The sequence below is a fragment of the Desmodus rotundus genome, chromosome 3 (genome assembly GCF_022682495.2).
Source record: "Desmodus rotundus isolate HL8 chromosome 3, HLdesRot8A.1, whole genome shotgun sequence".
Classification (NCBI taxonomy): domain Eukaryota; kingdom Metazoa; phylum Chordata; class Mammalia; order Chiroptera; family Phyllostomidae; genus Desmodus; species Desmodus rotundus.
Genome location: NC_071389.1, coordinates 130,135,568 through 130,158,477, shown reverse-complemented (window position 1 = coordinate 130,158,477; position 22,910 = coordinate 130,135,568). Strand labels below are relative to the sequence as shown.

The 22,910-nt window shown below is 35.2% G+C and overlaps 1 protein-coding gene across 3 annotated transcripts in view; it reads left to right on the top strand.

Moving 5' to 3' along the window:
* Positions 1-22,910, top strand: part of PAWR (pro-apoptotic WT1 regulator) — a 115,508-nt gene that overhangs the window by 77,710 nt on the left and 14,888 nt on the right. For 2 of the 3 annotated variants that reach the window (XM_053921051.2, XM_053921052.2), the window contains exons 5-6: positions 18,983-19,130; positions 20,917-21,021. In XM_053921051.2, coding sequence (XP_053777026.1) covers positions 18,983-19,130; positions 20,917-21,021 — 253 coding nt within the window. Of the gene's footprint in view, positions 1-5,566; positions 6,726-18,982; positions 19,131-20,916; positions 21,022-22,910 lie in introns of those variants that run through there. The other variant, XM_053921053.2, reaches the window with a different exon arrangement.

Sequence of the window (22,910 nt, the reverse complement as noted above, 5' to 3'; positions counted from 1 at the left end):
AGAAACCTTTATATTGTGCTCTTAAAAACAAATTACACTGTAGGAAGGAGTGTAATGTCTGTCTAAACAAGACATATTTTGGCATTCCTTGCAGTCTTTGAAATAGTGTACACAGTGAGTTTCTATGTGCCTGATGAACTTAGCAGAATAAAAACTTAGAATTGTTTTCCTTTATGTATTTACTTATTTTCAATTATATTTTATTGATTATGCTCTTACAGTTGTCCCAATTTTCTCCCCTTTGCCTCCATTCACCGAGCTCCCCACACCATTGTTCACGTCCATGAGTCATCTGTATAGTTTAGGTTCTTTGGCTACTCCATTCCTTATACTGTACTTTACATCCCCATGGCTGTTCTGTAACTACCTATTTTTACTTCTAATTAATTAATTAATCCCCTGACTTCTTCACCCATTCCCCCATAACACTCTCCCATCTGACAACCATCAAAATGCTCTCCATATCCATGATTCTGTCTCTATTTTTTGTTTTCTTAGTTTGTTTTTTTAGATCCAATTGTTGATAGATATATCTTTATTGCCATTTTGTTCATAGTTTTCTTCTTCCATTTCTTTTTTTTCTTCTACTTCTACTTCTTTAACAACTCCCTTTAACATTTTATATACTAATGGTTGGGTGCTGATGAACTCCTTTAGTTTTTTCTCATCTGATTCTAAATGATATCTTTGCTGGGTAGAGCAGTCTTGGCTATAGGTCCCTGTTTTTCATAACTTTGGATATTTCTTGCTAGTTCCTTCTTGCTTGCAAAGTTTCTTTTGAGAAATCAGCTGACAGTCTTATGGGAACTCCCCTGTAGGTAACTAACTTCTTTTCTCCTGCTGCTTTTGAGATTCTCTTTGTGTTTAAACTTTGGCATTTTAATTATGATGTGTCCTGGAGTGGGCTTCTTTGCATCCATCTTGTTTAGGACTCTCGGTGCTTCCTAGACTTGTATGTCTATTTCCTTCACCAAATTAGGGAAGTTTTCTTTCACTATTTTTCAAATAGATTTCCACTTTCTTACTCTTTGTCTTCTTCTGGCACCCCTATGTTGCATATGTGGGAGTGCTTGAAGTTGTCCCAGAAGCTGCTTACACTATCCTCATTTTTTTTATTCCTTTTTCTTCTTGTTCTGATTGGTTGTTTTTCCCTTCCTTATGTTCCAGATCATTGATTTGATTCTCAGCTGCATCCATTCTACTGTTGATGTTCTTTATTTCAATTAGTGTATCCTTAGTTTCTGACTGGATCTTTTTTATGCTGTTGAGGTTCACTTTGTTACTTCAACATCCTCATAACCAGTGTTTTGAACTCTTCATGTGTGGCTTTTTTCGGGAGTTTTGATATATTCTTTCATTTGCGCCGTGTTTCTTAGCCTCCTCATTTTGGCAGCCTCCCTGTGTTCGTTTCTATGTATTAGGTAGAACAGCTTTGACTCTTTATCTTTATAGCATGGATTGACGTGGTAGGTGTCGTAGGGTCCAGTGGCACAGCCTCCCCATCACCCAAGCTAGGTACTCAAGGTGCACCCTTTGTGTAGGCTTATATCCCCCATTTATAGTTGAGCCTTGATTGCTGTTGGCATGTCAATGGGAGGGATTTACCCAGGCCAGGTAAATCCCTTACTTAGCTGGAAGGACTGGCTATGACCACTGATCACCAACCTCCACCCTCCCTGGAGGATCAGCTGTGCAGGGTCAGGGTGCTGATGCTCCAACATGGCCTGTAGCTGTCCGCTGGGTGAGCAGGCCCAGGGGTTTCCCAGGTGGTGCAGGCCAAGGTCAGCCCCCTTTGTGTTTTGCCTGGGGCCATCCTGCCTGAGCTATACAGCAATCTGAGATGGCTGCTACTTGTACTGGGCTTGGAGGTTCCCAGGCAAGCTGTGAATCTAGGCTGGCTACTGGGCCTGGGACCACTTAGCAAGAGGTATAGGAGCTGGGGGCTCACTGAGTCTAACTGTTGCTTATTTGAAAGGATTTAGGAAGTTATGAAGCATGAGCCCAGACCAGCCATTTTCTATATGGGTAAGCTACTGTTAACAGCTGTAAGTTGGGTGGGGTGGAGCCTCAAGGGATCTCCAGGGCAGAGCAAACAGTGTCAGCCAGATTGATGAAGTCTCAGATATGGCATCCGCCTCCTGGCTCTGTGGCTCTTGGGGAGAGGGTTCAGAAAAGGGACAATGGCATCTGCGCCCACCTTTCCATCTGGGAGAAAGCTGTCCCGAGCTCTTGCCTTGATGTGGTCAGACATTTCAGTTCCTCCCTGCATGCCAGTGGTGCCTTTTAAGCTGCTACCCTGGTGCTGGAGCTTAGAGAGAGTGATTCTGGAGTAAATCCGGGTGTGGGTTCTTTAAGGGGAACTACTTGGGACTCTAGAAGTTTCTTCCACCACCTGAGTCCCCACTGATTTTTGTAGCTAGAAGTTATGGGGACTTATCTTCCTGGCACCGTAACCCTGGGTTGGGAGGCCTGGTGTGGGGCTGGGACTCCTTGCTCCTGAGATATCTGTCCTGAATTTTTATCCCCCACCCGTGGGTGTGTGACCAGCCTGTTCTGCATCTCTGCCCCTCCTATCAGTCTGGATGGATGTGGTTTCTTTAATTCCATGGTTGTCAGAGTTGATTCAGCTCAGTTTTTGAGAGTTCTGAGTGATGGTTGTTCTGTAATTTAGTTGTAATTTTGATGTGGTTGTGCAAGGAGGTGAGCCATGTTTACCTATGCCGCCATATTGACTGGAAGTCCCTATTTTGCATTTGAACATTAAAAATACCACCTGTCTTAGTCAGCTTTGGCTACCATAACAGAAATACCATAGACAGGATTGCTTAAACAAATTTATTTTCTCATAGTCCTTGGAGGGCTTTAGTGTCCAAGATCAGTTTGCTCCCATGGTCAGGTTCTGATGAGGGTTCTCTTCCTGACTTTCAGATGACTGCCTTCTTGCTGTGTCCTCAAATGTCGGGGAGAGAGAGGTTGGCTTCTGACATGCCTCTTTTTAATAAAGACTCTAGTCCCATTGTTACAGCCCTACCCTCATGACCTCACCTGAACCTAATGATTTTCCAAAGGGTCTGCTTTCAAATACACCATCAGGGTAGTAGGGCCTCAGCATATCAATTTTATTCAAAGTAGCATAGACTAGGTAGCTTATAGACAACAGAAATTTATTTCTCACAGTTCTGGAGGCTGGAAGTCAGAGATCAGAGTGCCATTTTGGTCAGGTTCTGGTCAAGGCCCTCTGTTTTGCTGACTGACAACTTCTTGATCTGTCCTCACATGGTGGAAAGGGCAGGGAGCTCTGTAGTGTCTCTTTCATAAGAGCTCCTATTCTGTTCATGAGGACTCCACATTTGTGACCTCAGCACCTCCCAAAGACCCCACCTCCTAATACCACCACATTGGGCATTAGGATTTCACATATGAGTTGCGGGGTGGGGTAGGGGGGACACAGGCCACAGCAAGTCCATAGCAGCACCTTTGCACCAGGAGTAATGTTTTTTCTAGAAAATGTATTTGAATGTGTGTGCACATGTGTAGGAAGACAGTCAAATTAGGTATGAGAAGTTGTTTTAATAGGGATGCCTGAGATACTCACTTCCTTCTTCCCTGTTGAAGCCATGAAGGTTGTAGAAGATGTCATCGTACTTGTGCTAATAATTAAAAATTGTAAATCTCATCAAGTGCTTATAATGCCCAAAGTGCTTTACATGGAGGTCTCATTCAAGTCTCATAGTTACCTCATAATTCAAGTCTCGTACTTACCTCATAAAGTACAATATTTCATTTCATAGATGAGTGGTTAAATAGGTAGAATAATTTTGCTGGGTTACAAAGATAGTCAACAAAGCAGAATCTAGATTTAAACTCAAGCAACCTGACTTCAGAACTCACATGCTTACATAAGACCATTTCCCTAGATTTACACATTACAAAACTTTCGTTTGCCTCTACTTGTATGTTAAAGTGTAAAATGTTTGGTTAAAAGTTTTGGTAATCATATTCCATCTAAAATAAAACACTCATTAGGAAGAGCTCTTAGTAGTTTTAATACTAAGTTATATATAAATAAAATTTAATTTTGAATTTTCACCATGGGCCATAATGTCTGTTAGTGGTAGAAAGAAATAAGACCACCGAGATAATCAACAGTTAAATAAGCAGGTCTGAAACCGTTTCCATTGAACTGTTAACATGTTTGCTACTGCTACTGCTTTTACTTTCATTTCGCTATAATTTTGATTTAGGTACAATGAAATCCTGGGATGCTTTTAAACTTTTAATACTTATTCATTGCTTTATCACTTTTACATAACATGAATAGTTTTAAACTGGAAAGAATCTTGTTTCTACTTTTGCACAAAATCATTGCCAAATAGCTTTGATTTGTCCTATTTTGAAGCTACATTCTCAAACCAAAAAGTTTTTTATCAGTTTTCATCTGGGGAGTGAAGATAAACTTCAATAACTTGTCAAATTTGTTGTATGAATTATATACATATTTAGTTCTTATTTAATAGTAAACCTTAAATCACGATTGGCACTTTTCAGATTTGTTATTTTTCTAAACATTTTATTTTTTGATTACAGTTAACATACAATATTATATTAATTTCAGTGTATAATGTAGTGATTAGACATTTATATACCATCCGACACCATACATCAGATTTGTATTCAGTTAGAATCAATGTGGGAATAGTTTTCTTGTAAATGCTCATCAGAAACTTTACATATCAGAGTGTTAAACGAGGAGGAAAATTGGTTTCCAGTGGTGTATGTTTTTATTTTTAAGCTTTTTAAAAAAGACCATTATTTTACTTGTGACTTGTTCATATATTTGTACTTTTTATTTTCACAGCCTGGAGTGTGTAGCTTGTTACTTTTCAGCTTTCAAAGGTTTAACCATGTTTAATACTGTTAAAAAACAAAAAATAGTTTTTTAAAATTTGTAGTCATTATCCACATGACTCCCAGCAACTTATAGTTGGAATAAAGGGGAAAAAGATACTTAAACATAAATCTTAGAATCTATATCTGAAATGATCAATTCCTTGTCTAGAGGAATTTGTTATATTGTATATCAGCAGTTTATTATTTTTACCAATCTGTCAGCATGTTGTATGGACGACTAAAGCATGGGTATTTCTTGGTGAGAGTGTATGCTGACTGATGATCAAAAAGAGGAGGAATGGGCCTTAACTGGTGCGGCTCAGTTGGTTGGAGCATTGTCCCTTAAACTGAAGGGTCATAGGTTCAATTCCCAGTTTGGGCGTGTGTGGGCAGCAGCTGATAGCTCACTCTCTCATCCTTCTCTCCCTGTCTTCCCCTTTTTTTCTCTTTGGAATTAGTGGATATATCCTTGGGTGAGGATTAAAAAAGAAATTTTAAAATGAATGGGTTAAAGGATAGAAATTTGACACTGTTAGAAAACATTTTTAGTAAACCAAATAACTTAAATATACAAACTCTTAAAAAGTCAGTAGAGGGTACAGGTGCCCACAAGACTAGTTTATATGTGTGCTACTATGAATTATGGTTAAGTATTTAATTTTTTTTTTTTTTACAGATATCAAGATTGTGCTTTCTGAGAGTTGATTCTGTTAAGCACTCACCTATCTAGCTATGCTATATAGTTGTATATATTCCAGGACCCCTAGTAGGTATTTCAAGTGGATACATACTGAATCTTACGTATACTATGTTCCCTCCTATACTTATATACCCACGATAAAGTGTATAAATTAGGCACAATAAGAAATTAACAAGAATAGTTAATAATAAGATAGAACAATTAATATACTATAATAAAAGTTATATAATACCGTCTCTCTCAAAATATTTTCTAATGTGATACGCATCCTCCTTCTGTGGAAATGTGAAATTATGCAGTGTCTGCGTGATGAGATGACATGAAGTAAATGATACAGGTATTGTGACACAGGGTTGCCATTGACTTTCTGATGATTTGTAACATTCACTTTATGCTTTGGGGCCACTATTAGGTTAAATAAGAATTACTTAACACAGGCTCTGTGATACCTCAATAGTCAATCTAATAAGTGAGACAGCTATTACGTGACTTGGGCAGATAGTGTATATAGAATGGATGTACTGGACCAGGGGATGAGTCACTCATGGATGGTGCAAGATTTCATCCCACTACTTAGAATGACCTGAAATTTAAAACTTATGAATGTTTATTTCTGGAATTTTCTGTTTAACATTTTTAGAACACAGTTGACTATGGGCAACTGAAGTTGGAAAGTGAAATGGTTGGTAAGGGGGAGATACTGTATTTTATTGAATTGACTCTTACCTAGAACATTTCTAACATATTCCTGACTCCCTTTTAAAAATATGTTTAAATAACTTTGAGAAACTGCAGTCATCACTGGGTATACTTGGGGGATTGGTTACTGGATCGGACTAAGATACCAAAATTTGAGGATGCTCAAGTTCCCTATGTAAACCTATGCACATTCTCCTGAATACTTTGAATCCTCTCTAGATTATTTTTAACACCTAATACAATGTAAATGCTGTGTAAAAAGTTGTTATGCTGGCCCTGGTTGGTGTGGTTCAGTGGATTGAGCGTGGGCCTGCGAACCAAAGGGTCACTGGTTCGATTCCCAGTCAGGGCACATACCTGGGATGTGGGCCAGGTCCCCAGTAGGGGGTGCTCGAGAGGCAACTACATGTTGATGTTTCTTTCCCTCTTTTTTCTCCTTCCCCTCTCTCTAAAAAATAAATAAATAAAATCTTTTTTAAAAAAGCTGTTATGCTGTATTGTTTAGGGAATAGTGACAAGGAAGTCTGTATGTGTTCAGTGTAGATGCAACCATTGTGGGCCAAACTACATAGTACATATCAGCAACAACATAACATTTTTTTCTCAGTATTTCCCCTTTAAGGTTGGTTGAATTTATGGATGTGGAACCCTTGAATGTGGAAGGCCGCCTGTATTTGGAAATACAGGATAATGAAATTTCTGAAACTCAAGGTTTAGGAAACATGGATTGATGTCATGTATTTAGGTTTTTTCCAATGTGAAATTTTTTTAATAGAATGTTTACCTGGTTAAATTTATAGTGCATTGGTTAAAATATTTTTTAAAGGCCAAGACAGATAGTTCAATGTGTGTCTATGGATTCCCTGCTTGATGTGATATCTAAGTAAAACCTTCGTAGATTAAAAAAAGAAGAAAGAAAAGAAAAAGAAACACTATCTGAATGACTTGCAAAGGGCAGAATTAAGCAGGGTGTATAATTTACCATTCTTAAGCATGTAATTTAACTGTTAGGAATGGCACTGATTAAAAAACAGGAGAAGCAAGTTAAGACAGATACTAAGTTTTATCATTCTCACATAGTAATTAACTGGTCCTTTTGTTTTCACAAGTGTTTTTAATCCAGTATTAATTACTTTATTAAGTAACATTTATGCAAAGTCATAAGGGTGCTTCTAAGTTGGCCTTCCCTCCAGTAACATTAGTAAGTTACATTTATGTAGCTTTTAATGATAGAGCAAGCACCTTGTAACCCAACAATAGCCTCATCAGGCAGTGGACAGGCATCTTCTTCCCAAAATGAGGAAAAACATTTTAGTCCCATGAATCCTTTATTATACTACATTCCCTCTGAGCAGAAATTTGTTAAGTTATAAGAGAGGAAATATTTAAGAGTTTTAAGTTACAAGAGAGGGAAATTTTGTTTGTATACAAAGACCATTGGACACACCAGGATATGAATATTAGAAAGTATTAACATTATTTAGCTAAAATGTAGGTGCAGAATTCTATTTCATATCTATAATGTTTTATGTTATCAGTGTGGTTCTATAACTATAATTCAGGTAGCTTTATTGGGGCTTTTCTTCTCTTACAATTTTTTTGCAGTTACTGAAAATGACCAGGATAGAATTTTTATACAACTGAAAAATTGTTCATTTTAAAAGCAGTTCTTACCATTGAATAGAAAAACCCACTCATGCCCTGGCCCTGTGGCTCAGTGACTCAGTGAATTGGCGTATCGTCCCATACACCAAAAGGTTGCAGGTTTGATCCCCGGTCAGGGTGTGGATGGGAGGTGGCCTATCAATGTTCCTTTCTTACATCGATGTGTCTCTCTCTCTCTCATCAATGGACATATCCTCAGGTGAAGATTAAAAAATACCTTTAAAAGAAAAAAGAAAAGCCCAGTCATGACCCTTGCATCGAAATCAATCACTATAACACTTTTATTTTTTATTTCCAATTTATTTTTGGTTTTCTATTTGTATAGCTGTGCATAATGGACATACCATTTTGCATTCTGTTTTGCTCCTTACAATAATGTAAGACAAGTATCTTCAACTTTCAAGTTGTATAGAGAATGTCTAGTATCAACTGAGCAATCTCTGCTTTTCTCCTTTTTAGGGAAGTACAGCATCAATATACCAGAGACCCTCACTATAACTCTTTTAGGGGGCTTATAATTTTTGTTTTTTCATAATTTTTATTTATTTTTATTTATTTTAATTTGGGGGGGGTTTTCTTTCTTTTTTTTTCATTTCTTTTTTTTTTAATTTTTATTGTTATTCATTACAGTTGTATGCCTTTTCTCCCCATCCCTCCACCGCACCCCAGCTGAACCCACCTCCCTCCCCAACCTCCCCCCTGCCCCCCCATTATGTCCATGTGTCCTTTATAATAGTTCCTGCAATCCCCTCTTCCCACTGTCCCCACCCCACTTCCCCCTGGCCACTGTTAGACTGTTCCCAACCTCAATGTCTCTGGTTGTATTTTGTTTGCTTTTTTCTTCTATTGATTATGTTCCAGTTAAGGGTGAGATCATATGGTATTTGTCTCTCACCGCCTGGCTTATTTCACTTAGCATAATGCTCTCCAGTTCCATCCATGCTGTTGCAAAGGGTATAAGCTCCTTCTTTCTCTCTGCTGTGTAGAATTCCATTGTGTAAATATACCATAGTTTTTGGATCCACTTGTTTGCTGATGGGCACTTAGGTTGCTTCCAGTACTTGGCTATTGTAAATTGTGCTGCTATGAACATTGGGGTGCACAGGTTCTTTTGGATTGGTGTTTCAGGGTTCTTAGGGTATAATCCCAGCAGCAGAATTGCTGGGTCAAAGGTCAGCAAAGACAAAAATCACATGATCATATCAATAGATGCAGAAAAAGCATTTGATAAGATACAGCACCCATTTCTGATAAAAACACTCAGCAAAGTGGGAATAGAGGGAGCATTCCTCAACTTAATGTTTTTTCATAATTTTTAATTCTTTGTTTGAATAAAATGTGACTATGACTCTTTTTCCCCTAAGAGCCAGCATTCACTTTGAAAGTCAAATTTTGCTAAAATATTTGTTTTGATGATTTGAATTTGTCTCAGTTGATATAGTAGGGAACAATTTGACCATAACATAGATTGTGATTTTGCTAATGCACAATTTTGTTCATGAGAAACAGTAGATGCACCCAGAAAACTGTACCTAGCTCAGTCAAGCCACATAGAAATACATAAAACACACTTCAAACATCTAGCAGCTTACCTCAGTGTGAACCAACAGCTGTCCACGTGTGGTGTTAGAACTTATTTCAGGTCACCCTCCTTCTCATACTTTACTTAGTGTGTAAATAAAAGAGAAGCATCCGTTTTAAAAGATGCTATATATCTTGAAATATGTCAGGTCTCTTGTTTTTGAACTAATATACAGAGAAATTTCAGGCCTTTAATTGTCACTTGATTCTTAGTGTGCTTTTATAGGAAATTGAATAGACCCTATTTAAGTTTGGAAAGTGAATAATTAATTTAGAAACATAACATACAAAGAGATAAGATGTAACAAGTTAATTTTTTTCTAAATTGAAGGTTTTTTTTATAACTACCATTTTAAAACCAGTAGTTCTTGTTTGCATGTGTGTTTAGGAAATCACTTATGCATAGGAAACTTGGTTTGTAGATCAGGAGTCAAACCAAAAAAATCATCCAAATCCTTAAAAGATTTAGAAATTTCAGACTAAAGATCAAATGGTCTTTAAAATCTCCCAGCTTTATGGGCTGTATGTGACCTTTTCTAAAGAAGTCTGTTTATTCTCAAGATCTTTTATGTCTATATTAGCATATTCTGTATTTTACCAAATGCTTACTATAGCTGTGGCTCTTCTGGTTAATAGGTTTCGCAAATGGACATAAAAGTCACAAAATTATAATTTGTGAGTAATTGAGATACCGGTAGATTTTGTGTACTGAATTTTTGTCTGGTGTATTGTAATTTTGTTCTATGTTGGAAATAACAGCTAAGATTTATAGTACTTATGCACCAGACACTATTCAAAGTACTTGCCATATATGTTAATTCAGTCAATTCTCCAGTAACCTCAGGAGGGAAGTGTTTTATCATCTCCATTTTACAGATGAGGAAACAATGACACAGTGAAGTTAAATGACTTGTTTGAGATCAGACAGACATTAATTGGTTTATTTTGTCAGCATATGTTGCTTTACCTCATAGTAATATTAATTTGCCTGGTATGGGTAGAATGTAGAGTATTTAGTTTACAGTTTGATTTAACTTAGTTTGATTTCAAGTAACTGGAAGGTACCAGTAACTGGATTTTATTTTTGTTGAACGTGGGTTTTTTAAAAAATAACTTTTATGTATGTGGCCATAGATTTCAGAGTCTGTACAGCTATTTTTAATTTGTTTTTAGCTACTATGCAGTGCCAGACAATAATTTTTATTCTTGTGATCTTGAGATACAACAAGATCTAAGTATCTTTGTAATCATGAAAGAGAATTTATGTTAATAATATTTGGCATAATTAATTTTAAGTGAATTTTATGTATTATGTTTCCTTGGAAATCAACAATTTATCTGAACATGCTATTCTATATTCTCTTTTTTGAAAGAACTTTATTAGAGATGTAATTCAAATATCAGAAAATTCTTTATAAATACACAATTCACCAATTTATAGTACACTGACAGTCTTGTACAACCTTCACCACTATCTAGTTTCATAACTACCCCCTCCCTTCCCAGCTCTTCGAAACTGTTAACACTGATTTCTGTCTTTATAGGTTTGCCTGTGTTGGGTAATTTCTATAAATGGAATCATACAATATGTGGTCTTTGATCTGGCTTCTGTCATTTAGCATAATGTTTTTAAGATTTACCTATATTGCAGCATCCGTGGGCATACCACATTTTGTTTAATCATTCATCAGTTCATGGACATCGGGTTGTTTCCATCTTTTGGTTAAAATGAGTTACTATTTAGAATGCATAACAATAAGTTACAAACATTGGTGTGTAAATTTTTGTGTGATCCCTATTTTTCATATTGCTTAGTTGAAGGTTTTTCTGAAGAAACAAAATGGATGTTTCATGTTAAATATTTATTTAATAGTTTGGAGGTACGGGGATGATTTGGCTATCTGGAAGATGCATATTAAGATAATAATGAGGAGTGTATAATTTTAGCTCTTCTTACCAAATACACTGACCTAAATCTGGAAGAATTTTTTTTTCTGAATTTTTTTTGTCTGGGTCTCAAGTAGTGAAATTTGAGGAACAAGGTATATTTGATGAGATGACTATCATATTTGATCTCTTTAGGATAATTCACTGTATTTAATATATAAGCAATAACCTGTATGATAGACCCTAACTGGAAAAGCTGAAATTTTAGTGAGGTATGTTTTAAGCTATAACATTAGTACAAATATTTACAATGCAGACATTAAACTGATGCTGTAGAAAATCATTAATTGTATAGGAAAATTAGTACCTATTTATGCTAAATGGTCAGAGGGAAAGCATATTACCAAAATGGTATTAAAACAAAATCTCACATAACATATATAAAGTGTTCTTAAATTGAAATCTATTGATGAACTGTGAAAATTCTATGTCAAATAATATAATGTTCATCTGGGAGAAAAGCTATATTTTTAATCAGACTTTCAAAGGGATCTGTGACCCAGAAAGGTTAAGAACTACTAATATGTTATAGTAAAATATATTGGCAGTTATCTCTGGGTTGGTGGAATTACTGGAGATACTGATTTATATTAGTAAATATGTATCACAATTTTAGTAAAGATTCCAAGGGCTGATTTTGATCTTTAGTTGTTGCTCTGTGTGTGTATGTGTTGGGGTGGTGGGGAGAAGAAGACCTGTGCTGAGTGAGGGGCTGTGTTGAGGAGCGGTGGTGGGGAGGAAGGCAGTGAAACATTAGAAATACGAAGGCCAGTCATGGACTTGTTACTTAGGAATTTCGTGCTTCATCCAACACTTGTAAATAGTTGGTGTTTGTTCTAAAAGTAGGATTTTACTTGTGAATCTTACATTTATTCTAATTGTGAAGCTTTAAAATATCTATTTTAGTGGAAAATTCCTCTAGCTGTAATCTCATAATGCTGCCAATCTTGTTCTCATGATAGTTTTAGAACAGTGTTTCATTCCCCCACAACACCTCCTAGTCTTTCCGCAGAAGATGTGAAAATTCCCAGAGGGGAATACTTTCAGTAAATGGTAGTATTTATCTTTAGTGTTACTATTTATTCTTTTCCCTTTTCTGAACATTATAGTTAATATTTTTGTAGCTAAAGGCAGAGGGGGATTCTTTTTGGAATCGTATTAGAGATTTGTGTTAACATTCCTGAGTAGAATGTTACAAACTTTTTGGAGTTAACGAAACAATCTTTTATTCTCAGCATTTTGTACTGTACATATGTGACCGTCAAAATAGGTTAAAAACATTTCTGTTTCTAGAATAAGCAAAGCTAAATTGGCAGTAAGATGAAGTAACACAGTCATTCACAAGTCTGACAGCATTCCTTACAAGCCTAATCTGAATGGGAATAAAGCACTGATTTTGTTTTTCAAGAATAACTATTCCTTGTTTTTAATTTTAATTTGTATAATAGTATCATTAATGTATCAACAAGCCTAATATGAAGTATTTTAAAAATTGTCAATAGGTTAAACTTCTAAAAATACTGTTTTAAACTTGTACATCAAGCAAATACAATGCTTTTAAAGAGATAGTCATGTGTCTGGGTTTTTATTGTTTGCCCTTCTCAGCATGGTAGTTTTCTATCTGAAGAATCTTGTGGTTGGTGCATATAAGTGGATTCATTTTTTTTAACTGAAAAGAGATCATTTAAAATGATTTTAATGCTCTTATGTGATGTAGTTTTAGTGATACTTTAACCTTCTGATTTTCTTCCTACTATTTTCTTGGAATTTCCCAGTCCTGCTTGTAGTTGTTCCTTTCCTGTACTTGTTCTTGATGTTGGTGTTAGCTCTCTGTCTTAGACCTGATTCTCTTTTGTATAGCTTTATACATTATATTTTCATTAGATTTTTACATTATGTTTAATAGGAGCATAGCATACCATTGAATGTATGTACCAAAATTTATTGAATGGTCCATTTATATTATACATGTAGATTTTTCTCCAGTTTTTGCTTAAAAATACTTTAATATCTTTATAGCTAAATAATTGTACACAGTCTTGAGTATTTCTTTAGGATACCTTCAATATTGGCCAGTTTTGTTGTTGGAAACAAGTAAAATGAATTTTTCCCTTTTTGTTCTGTGTATATCTGCCAGAACTGTCCCTCACTACAGCAACTTCAGTTACTATCTGTAAATATGCTGATGGTTTCAAATCATTAGCTCTATTCCTGTATGACCGACAACTTTTAAATATCTATCTTAAGATATCACAGAGGTATCCTAAACTCAGCATATGCAAAGGTAAACTTGTGAAACGTGGTGTATTTCATTAGTTGGTATCCAAATACCCATTCTTGCTCAAGCCAAAAATCTGGGCGTTGGTTATGATCCCCATTTTTTCCCACTACTTTACATACATCTAGTCATTTACCAAGATGTGTTGAGTTTACCTCTTGTGTTATCTCCAGTGCCAACACACCAATCCAGAACACCATCATCTCTTACACAGGTGATATAGTAGCCTCCAAATTGGCCTCCCAATCTCCAGTTTGCTCATCTCCAGTGCATTTTGTTAAAATGATTGTCAACTTTTCTTGCTTTAATGGCTTCCCCTGACCTTTAAGTGGTATCTGCACTAGTTTCCAAGGTAGGATGATACACAAGATAATGTATAAAGCTTCTATTTAGAAATACATTTATAATGTATAAAATTTCTATTTATATTTATCATTTAATCTAAAAACCACTAAGCCATTTATACTTAATAGCTAGTACTGTGTACCAATTATTTACTCATTGCCCTGCTCTCTATGTCAGGTGGTCATTTGGTCCAGGAGGTGTCCTGGGAGAAGCATGCTTTGTTCACTTTCTGAATGTTGTACAGTACTGTGATTTGAATGTTTAAATGGATTTATGAATTATCTAGTTTAATACTCAGAAAATTAGTAAGCTTGGGAGGAATTTAAGGAGAATATCAAACCAAGTATTATAAGGACAAAGATGATCACATGGTTGTTCAACTGGCAAGATACACAAAATCACATCTGTCCTTAAAAATTAGCAGAAAATCTTTGTGGTTGTTTTGGAATTCTTAGTGAAACTTCAAAAAAAAATTAAATTCTTATTGTGAGGCATCTCTTTCTGCTAGCATAGCTATAAAATCCAAATATGTAACCCTGGCCGGTGTGACTTAGTTGGTTGGAGTGCAGTCTCATAACTGAAAGGTGCTGGTTCTCTGCCTGGTCAGGGCATTTACCTAGGTTGGGGGTTTGATCTTCAGTCTGGGCGCATATGGGAAGGCAACCAGTTGATGCTTCTCTCACATCGATGTTTCTCTCTCTCCCTTCCTCCCTCCCCCTCTCTCTCTCTCCAAAAGCAGTGGGAAAGTGTCATTGGGTGAGGATAAAAAAAAATAAAATATGCAATTTGATCTTAGAACCAGATCTTTGAATCTCTGTGACAAAGTATTAAAATAAAATCCTAAAAAGTGATAAAGCCTATTATTTATACTTTCATTAAAAATGTTATATTCAAGTCCTGGCTTGGTAGCTCAGTTGGTTAGAGTGTGGACGCAATACTTCAAAGTTGCATTTCCATTCCCTAGTCAGACCACATGCAAGAATTAACTAATGAGTGCATGAATAAGTGGAACAACAAAATCGGTGATTTCTCTCTCTGCCCCCTCCTCTCTCCTTCCTCCTTTCCTTTTTTTCTGTCTTAAAATCGCTAAATAAAAATTAAAAACAAAGTGTTATAATCAACTTTTTGTGAAGTCAAAAATTTTGTTCCATAAACAATTAAAACAAACTTCAAATTCTTTTCATCCCTTTATGTTCTATTTTTTGTGATACAGATAATGTTTATTTTAATATGATCATATTGTAAATCATTGATTTATGTGTAATGTATATTACATATATATTTGATGTATATATTATGCAATATATAACTGTAATATGGTCAATATTGTAAATCATGTAAGAATAGATAAACATACAACACAGAGATGTGATAAATACACTATGGAGACCATCAGTTTAAGTTCTTTCATTAAATAACTTTTGAGTTTCCTGCTTAATTTTCCAGTGTCAATACAACTTCTGTTTCTCAAATGGGCCACATATTCCTTATTTTTAGATATTTGCACATTCTTACTCCTCTTCTGAGTTTAAACATTCTCTAACATCAGTGCCCAATGTGTGGTCCTTGAACTATTAGTCATTACCAATCCATAACTAGATAAGAACTCAAAGGTAAATATTTAGAAGTTTGAGTTGTATTTTGGTATTGTCATCATCACATCTAACTGCATGATCAGTGGACTGTCTTCTGAACTGGATATTGACTAGTCCAAGTGCAAGTGCCATGGTGCATGTGCAGTTTTTTAAAATTTAATTTTTAGAGCCATTTAAGGTTCACAGCAACATTGAGGGGAAGATATAAAGAGTTCCCACATACCCCTTGCCCCCACACATGCATAGCCTTCCCCATCATCAACATCCCCCACCAGAGAGGCACATTTTTTACAGTTGATGGTCTTACACTGCCACATCATCACCCAAAGTCCATAGTTTACATTATGGTTCACTCTTGGTGTTGTATGTTCTATATAATTAGACAAATGTATAATGACATGTATCCATCATTTTTTAGTATCATACAGAGTAGTTTCACTCTTAAAAGTCCTCTGTGCTTCACCTGTTTATCTGCCCCCAGCCCCCACCAATTACCTCTCTTCCAACCCCTGGCAACTACTGATTTTTTTTACTCTCTCCATAGTTTTACTTTTTTTTTTCTACCATATCATGTAGTTGAGGTCTGTCCTCTCCTTTTCTTAGCCTGGGTAGGCACCTATTGATTTTCTTCAGCTTTTCAAACAAGTAGCTTTTGGTTTCATTGATGTTCTGTATATTGGTTTTCTATTTTCAATTTCATTGATTTCTGCTCTAATTATTATTTTATTTTTTCTGCTTAATTTGGATTTAATTTGCTCTTTTCTAGTTTCCAAAGGTAGAAACTAAGAATATTGATTTTAGTTCTTTTCTAATACATGCATTCTGTGCTATAAATTTTCTAAGCCCTGCTTTCACTGCATCTCACAGATTTTAAATTGTGAGTTCATTTTCATTTAGTTCAAAATATTTTTAAATTTCTCTTGAGATTCTTCTTTGATCCACATGGACTTTAGAAGTGTGTTGTTAAATCTCTATGTTATCTTAAGATTTCCCAATTGTCTTTCTGTTTAATTTCTGATATAATCCTATTATGGTCTGAGAGCAGACATTGTATGATTTCTATTCTTTTAAATTTGTGAAGATGTGTTTTATGGCCCAGAATACGGTATATCTTGGTGAATGTACCATGTGAGCTTGAGAAGAATGTGTATTCCTCTGTACATGTTATTTTTATATTAGTCATTTGTAACCCAAAATGTTTAAAAATTGAAGAAAATGTAAAGATTTATCACCTTAAAAATCTTGTGTTAGATTTAATTTGACTTGTTCCGTGAATAAAATAATTTTAAAACAAATATGTAATGAATAAAACAAGCAAATAAAAGGTAAAAATACTTTATTTTCAATTTCTGCTTTCATTAATAGTATTTTCTAAACCCAGGGAGTAAATTTATATTTTTCATTTTTATCCTAATTTACTTAGGATAAAACAAACAAGCTTTAATAGACTTTTTCTGATAAGTAAAGGTATACTTTTTCTAAATATGACAGTATTAGTAAACCAAGTGATGATGATGGAAGTAATTTCAAAGAAATACAGAACAAAAGTTTGTACTGGTTTTGTTGGGAAACATTATCCCTCCTATTTTGAGTTCAATTTTTAGTCATAATTGGTGGGGAAATGTTAAAACTATGTGGGTTTTTGGCAGTGATGTACTGTCCACTTAAACACTAAAATCATCCAAATTTAGGTGGCATTTATAATAGGCATGACATAAATATATTCACAACCAAAATTGCATTATTTGAAAGCAGGAACATTACAATTAAAAAACTGACAGAAGCAGATCTTCAGGATTTCATGTGATCATTAGTGCTTTGTGGGTTTCTCTTAAAAAAAAAAAATTTTTATTAGTAACAAATTCCTTTAGTAGGATTGAGCAAAAAGGAGAAAGGACTCATGGACATGGACAACAGTGTGGTGATTGCTGTGGGGAGGGGGGCAACAGGGGACTACATGGTAATGTGAATTTCTTTTAAAGTCTCACTTCAGTTTGCTAACATTTAAAAACTACACACAAATGACACGATAAAGGTAAATGATTGGAACTAACTACCAGTGAGGGATTGAAGGCATTTTGAAAATTATCATTTTCTGCATTTGCGATAAAAGTTGAAAATGAATATCCTGAGCTTGCTGAAATTGCTTTAAAATCTATTCCTGTCAATATAGATCTGTGAAACTAGTTTCTCTGTTACAAATGCTGTTTAAACAAAACATACGGAGTTTAGATATACCTTATCCTTAGTAAGCAGCGTAATCATCAGTCCAAGCTAGTGTAGGTAAATTAATAAGAGAGCCCTCAGGAAGCCCTACCTCCTGGTATTTACACACCTTGTATGTAATCCCCTTCCACATTACAGGGCACGTTGATGTGATAGTATGTCATTTCTGAGATTAGGTCAGAACAGATTCTGCAGCGTCCGTCTTGGTTACAGTGCTGCTTTCTCTCTGGGAGACAGCTGCCATATGGTGAGCAGCCCAATGCAGAGGCCCACATACTGAGGAAGTGAGGCTTCTGGCCAGCAGCCAGTGAGAAACCAAGACTTTCTGCCATCCGACTTGTGGGTGAGCTTACAGGCAAATCTCCAGTCCAGGCAAGCAAGCCTTCAGATGACTTTAGTGTGACAGCCTGTTGTTGCCTGTATGCATACTTCCAATGAAAATTACGCAATTTCATGTAATTCTTTTTTCTGTTTATTCTAAGTATATTATTGAAATCTCATTGTGTGGGTCTGAATCTAATAAAACATTTGGACTTGTATTTTGTATGGTCTTTTTTATTTTTATTTGATCTTATAAAAGTGTTGGTTCATTTTGGATTGGATTTTTTTTTTTTAAGAGAAAAGGGAAGTGATTCTTTACCACAGATAGTCTACATTAGGTCCCTGTCATATTACCCTACACTTACCTTATTGTGATCGTGTTGCTTTGTTATAATGGGGTGAAGTCTGTTAAATTAAAGGTCAGAGTCCATGTCTATGTTTGCTTTTGTATTTTCAGTACTCAGAACAGTGTCAGGTACTTAGCAGCTACCCAGTAGATACTGGTCAAAGAATTAACGAGTGTTTTTTGTTGTTCTGAATGAAATATTTTTTGTATTGGAATAATTAACTTCTATAGTTATGAATAAGTTGATTACTATAACCACGTGTCCTCAGGTGAATGGTAATTGTTTGTGGTGAATAAAAAATATTTTTGACATTCTTTTTGCTGAGTATATTAAGTGTATATATACACACACACATATATATGTATATATATATTTTTTATTTCCATAGCACAGCTACTGCCTCTGAAGAAGAAATCTCAAGTAGATATCCCCGAACAGATAGAAGTGGGCTCAGCAGATATAATAGGGATGCAAATGCTTCAGGTAATTTGGTCTCAAGTAACACATTGGAAAAGAAAATTGAAGATCTTGAAAAGGTATGAAATATAAATTATTTAAGATTGATAGAATTAATACACTATTTGGATTCCTTTTTTTACTTGCCTAACAGCTCAGAGAGAAATTAAGTTGCAATTTGTAGCGGAGAGACAGTGCCAAAAAAGGGAAAAGAATGAGGGCACTGATGGAAGATACCATTAGTGTTAATTGGTATTTCCAAATATATTCAAGTAGCAGCTTTGAATCATTGTCTTAAGTCTGTTGTCTAGATGCATAGTGGCTAGGCATTTTCTGATTTCCTTAGTATTTTCCTGTATCCAGTTCTGTTGATGTTAAAACTTTTAGAAGTAGAACCAGTTCTTATATTCCTAATATTTAATGGCCACTCCCATTCTTCCATGTGCTATCTTTAATATACTGGAAATAGCTTTTGCTTTTGAAATGGTTAGAAGTCTGTCCTGGCGGTGTGTACTACTGTGTGTGTGTTATCTGTACAGATTGTCATTTGTACACTTTCTCTGGGTTCTGAGTTAGAGCCCAGAACCATCTTTGGTGTTTGAAACCATTTTCTTTAATTTTTAAATTAAATTTATTGGGGTGACATTGGTTAATAAACAGTGCAATGTACAGATCATGTTTTAAACCATTTTAAGAGTAAACCTGTTTAGTAGTATCTTGAAAAAAACTCAAATGGATATTGGCATAAATTCATCAGGTTTGTTCCGTAGACATTCAGCCTCTAAAATTGATAATGGTACTGAATTACTTTGTTGAAAATATGTTTTGTTTTGCTGAATTAAAATTATTACCTGTGATATAAAGATTGTTTTTAATAGAGATTTAATTTTTAAAGTCATTCCTTTTTATAGTATTATCATTACTTTTAGTTTTGATATGAGCTTTCAAAATAGTTTCTATAATTCTAAATTAAAAACTTTTAGGAATACATAGTTCAGTACGTTTCAAGGGGATTCTTCAGAAAGGCTTTTGAAGCTCCACAAGGGTGTGGATTGACTTGCTAGTAGTTGGCAGCAGTTGATAAACAAAGTGAGCTCGGTCGCTTTCTGTACGGGTTGGATAGGAAAGAAGCTGAGTTCTGGGCAAGACCTTTTCAGTTCTGCTTCTCTTTTGCCCCCAAGGTGGCTGACCCAGCCCAAATCTCTGGATTTTAAATAAGATTTCTTTGAAAAAAGTGCTGCATCTTTTAAAAAAAAGAAAAAGCTTAAAAATCAGCAATCTATTTCATTTCCTTTGTTTTATCCATTGTCAGTTAGCTAGCAGAGGTGGAAATAAAACTGAGGGCCATTGTTTTTCTTTTTAGACTTTTCCATAGAGCTTTCTTCTTTATTTTCTTGTTTGTAAAAAGTATTTATTTGCTTATTTCAAAAATTAATGTATTTTTCAGTTACAGTTGACATACATCATTATATTAGTTTCAGGTGTACACCAAAGTACATCGCTTAAACTTTTTGTATTTTCAATAAATTTGAATTTCCTCAAACAGATATTATCCATTAAAAATATTGTAGGATTAATGGTGGTGATAAGCTAAGGAGGGGACTCCGTTGAGTATTAGTATTTGTTAAAGACTTGTATAAACATAGATTTAATCAGAAACATACCTTACAACTCCTGTATTCCTCTCAATCTCTGGGTTTTTTCCTGGGATGAGTATTTCCTTCCCTCATCAAATGACATAAGAGAATTCACTGCAAACCTTCTTATATTTAACATACTTCACCAAATTTGGCAGATGTATGCCACTTAAGATTATAGATCACCAGTTACTTTTCACTTAATAAATTTTGTAATTATATTTACCAGGAAGTATTAAGAGAAAGGCAAGAAAACTTAAGACTTGTGAGACTAATGCAAGATAAAGAGGAAATGATCGGAAAACTCAAAGAAGAAATTGATTTGTTAAATAGAGTGAGTATTTACACATGGTTTCCTTTTATTTATTTATTTACTTACTTATTTATTTCTAGAGAGAGGGGTAGGGAAGGAGAGAAATATCAATGTGTGGTTGCCTCTTACATGGCCCCTACTGAGGGCCTGGCCTGCAGCCCAGGCATGTGCCCTGACTGGGAATCAAACTAGTGACCCTTTGGTTCACAGCCAGTGCTCAATCCATGGAGCTATACCAGCCAGGGCGTGGTTTCCTTTTTTTTTTTTTTCCTGACAATTGGATGAAAATATATAAATATGAAGAAATTCTTTAATTTCATAATTTAGTTAATTTTTTAATGAGATGGTAATTTGTGGTAGTAAGAACCATCATCTCATTTTGTAAATTGATTTCCTCTATCCAGTTATCAGTTGTATTCACTTAATATTGTTCTTTTGGAGATGGACTGATGAATGGATTTACTTTGTGTTTTGTTCGTCTGGAGGTGAGGGGCATCTTGGTCATCACTACATTTAAAAGGCACAAAATTTGGTTAGTGAAGAACTACATAGCTACTTCCTGCCACAGGAAACTCCACATTTCTTTGTGTGTATCTTCACCACTTATTTCAATTGTACATAGACATCCTCAACTTTCCCAAGGCCTCTCTTATGATTATTTGTAGCTTTTTTTTTTTCTTTTAGTCCTTGAATTTACTGCCTCCTTAAGAAGTAGATCTTAATAATGCTAGACCCTGCTTAGGTAATGGTGATGAGAAGAGAATCCATAGTTTTGCTTTTTAGAAGACTTGACTTTAGATAAGACAGAGGAAGGAAATACGTGCTTCAGGGAAAAAAGGAATAGATTTCTAATCCAATCGTAACTCTGTGAAAGAAGAGAAAATAGAGAGCCTTCATTATGTGTAGAGTGATAAAGATGTAAGGCATTAACTATAGGTTATAGATGAGGACATTGAAACTCAGAGTTTAACTTGCTCAAGGTCATATGTAGGAATCACATAGTCATCAGTTGAGCTGGTATTTGACCTCAGGTATTTGGGAATCCTCATTCTAAATTAAGTTCTTCCATCTTGTTTCAGAACACAGGCATTATCTGTTGGCTCTGGACTGTGATTTAATAAAATGTGCAAGTATTTTGGTGTTGATGCTGGCCTTAGGCACTGTGTACATTAAAGAGAATAATAAAACACCTGTGCTTACAGAGTTTATAATCTAGTAGTGATATATATGATGTATCCTTTTATTTAATTCTAAATCTTAGGTAAATCTCAGTTGTAGTAATTTAAGGAATCATGCATCTTTATTGTTGTTTTTAACAGATTAGTTTTTCAACATCATTCATTTAGCTTGTAAATGCAAATTCCTTTTTTTTACATTTTTAAATCATGTACCTGATTGTCCAAAGACAATATACTAAGTATATCAGAATGGTGCTATCCAATAACACACATAATACATTGATTGCTCTGATTAGTATTTTGAGTTGCAAGGATAAATCCATAAATGTCTGCTTTTCAACCATCAGTAAGTAGTCTGCCTAGAAACGATGTTTCTTCTAAAGCTTGGGGTAGATGGGCTTTGTACTTACCAAATGATTGTATATAAGGCATTAGGACTAATAGAGGGAATATAGAGCTGGAATCACATAACTTTAAAGTTGGAGAGTGATTACCTAGTTTAGTGGCTTTCATTTTGTAAAGCTCTAAAACCTTTCACTTAAAATGTCACAGAGAAGCAGAACATGTAAATTGAACTAGATCAACCCTGTGTGCCTCAGAGCTCCTTTTCTGTATGCCTCGGTTTTTTATCAGCTCCTCAGATTCTCACCCACAATATGCACTACGAAAGGTCACACGAGGTGGTAGGAGTATATTCAGAACTTGGACCTGGGTCTTTTTGATTGCTAATTT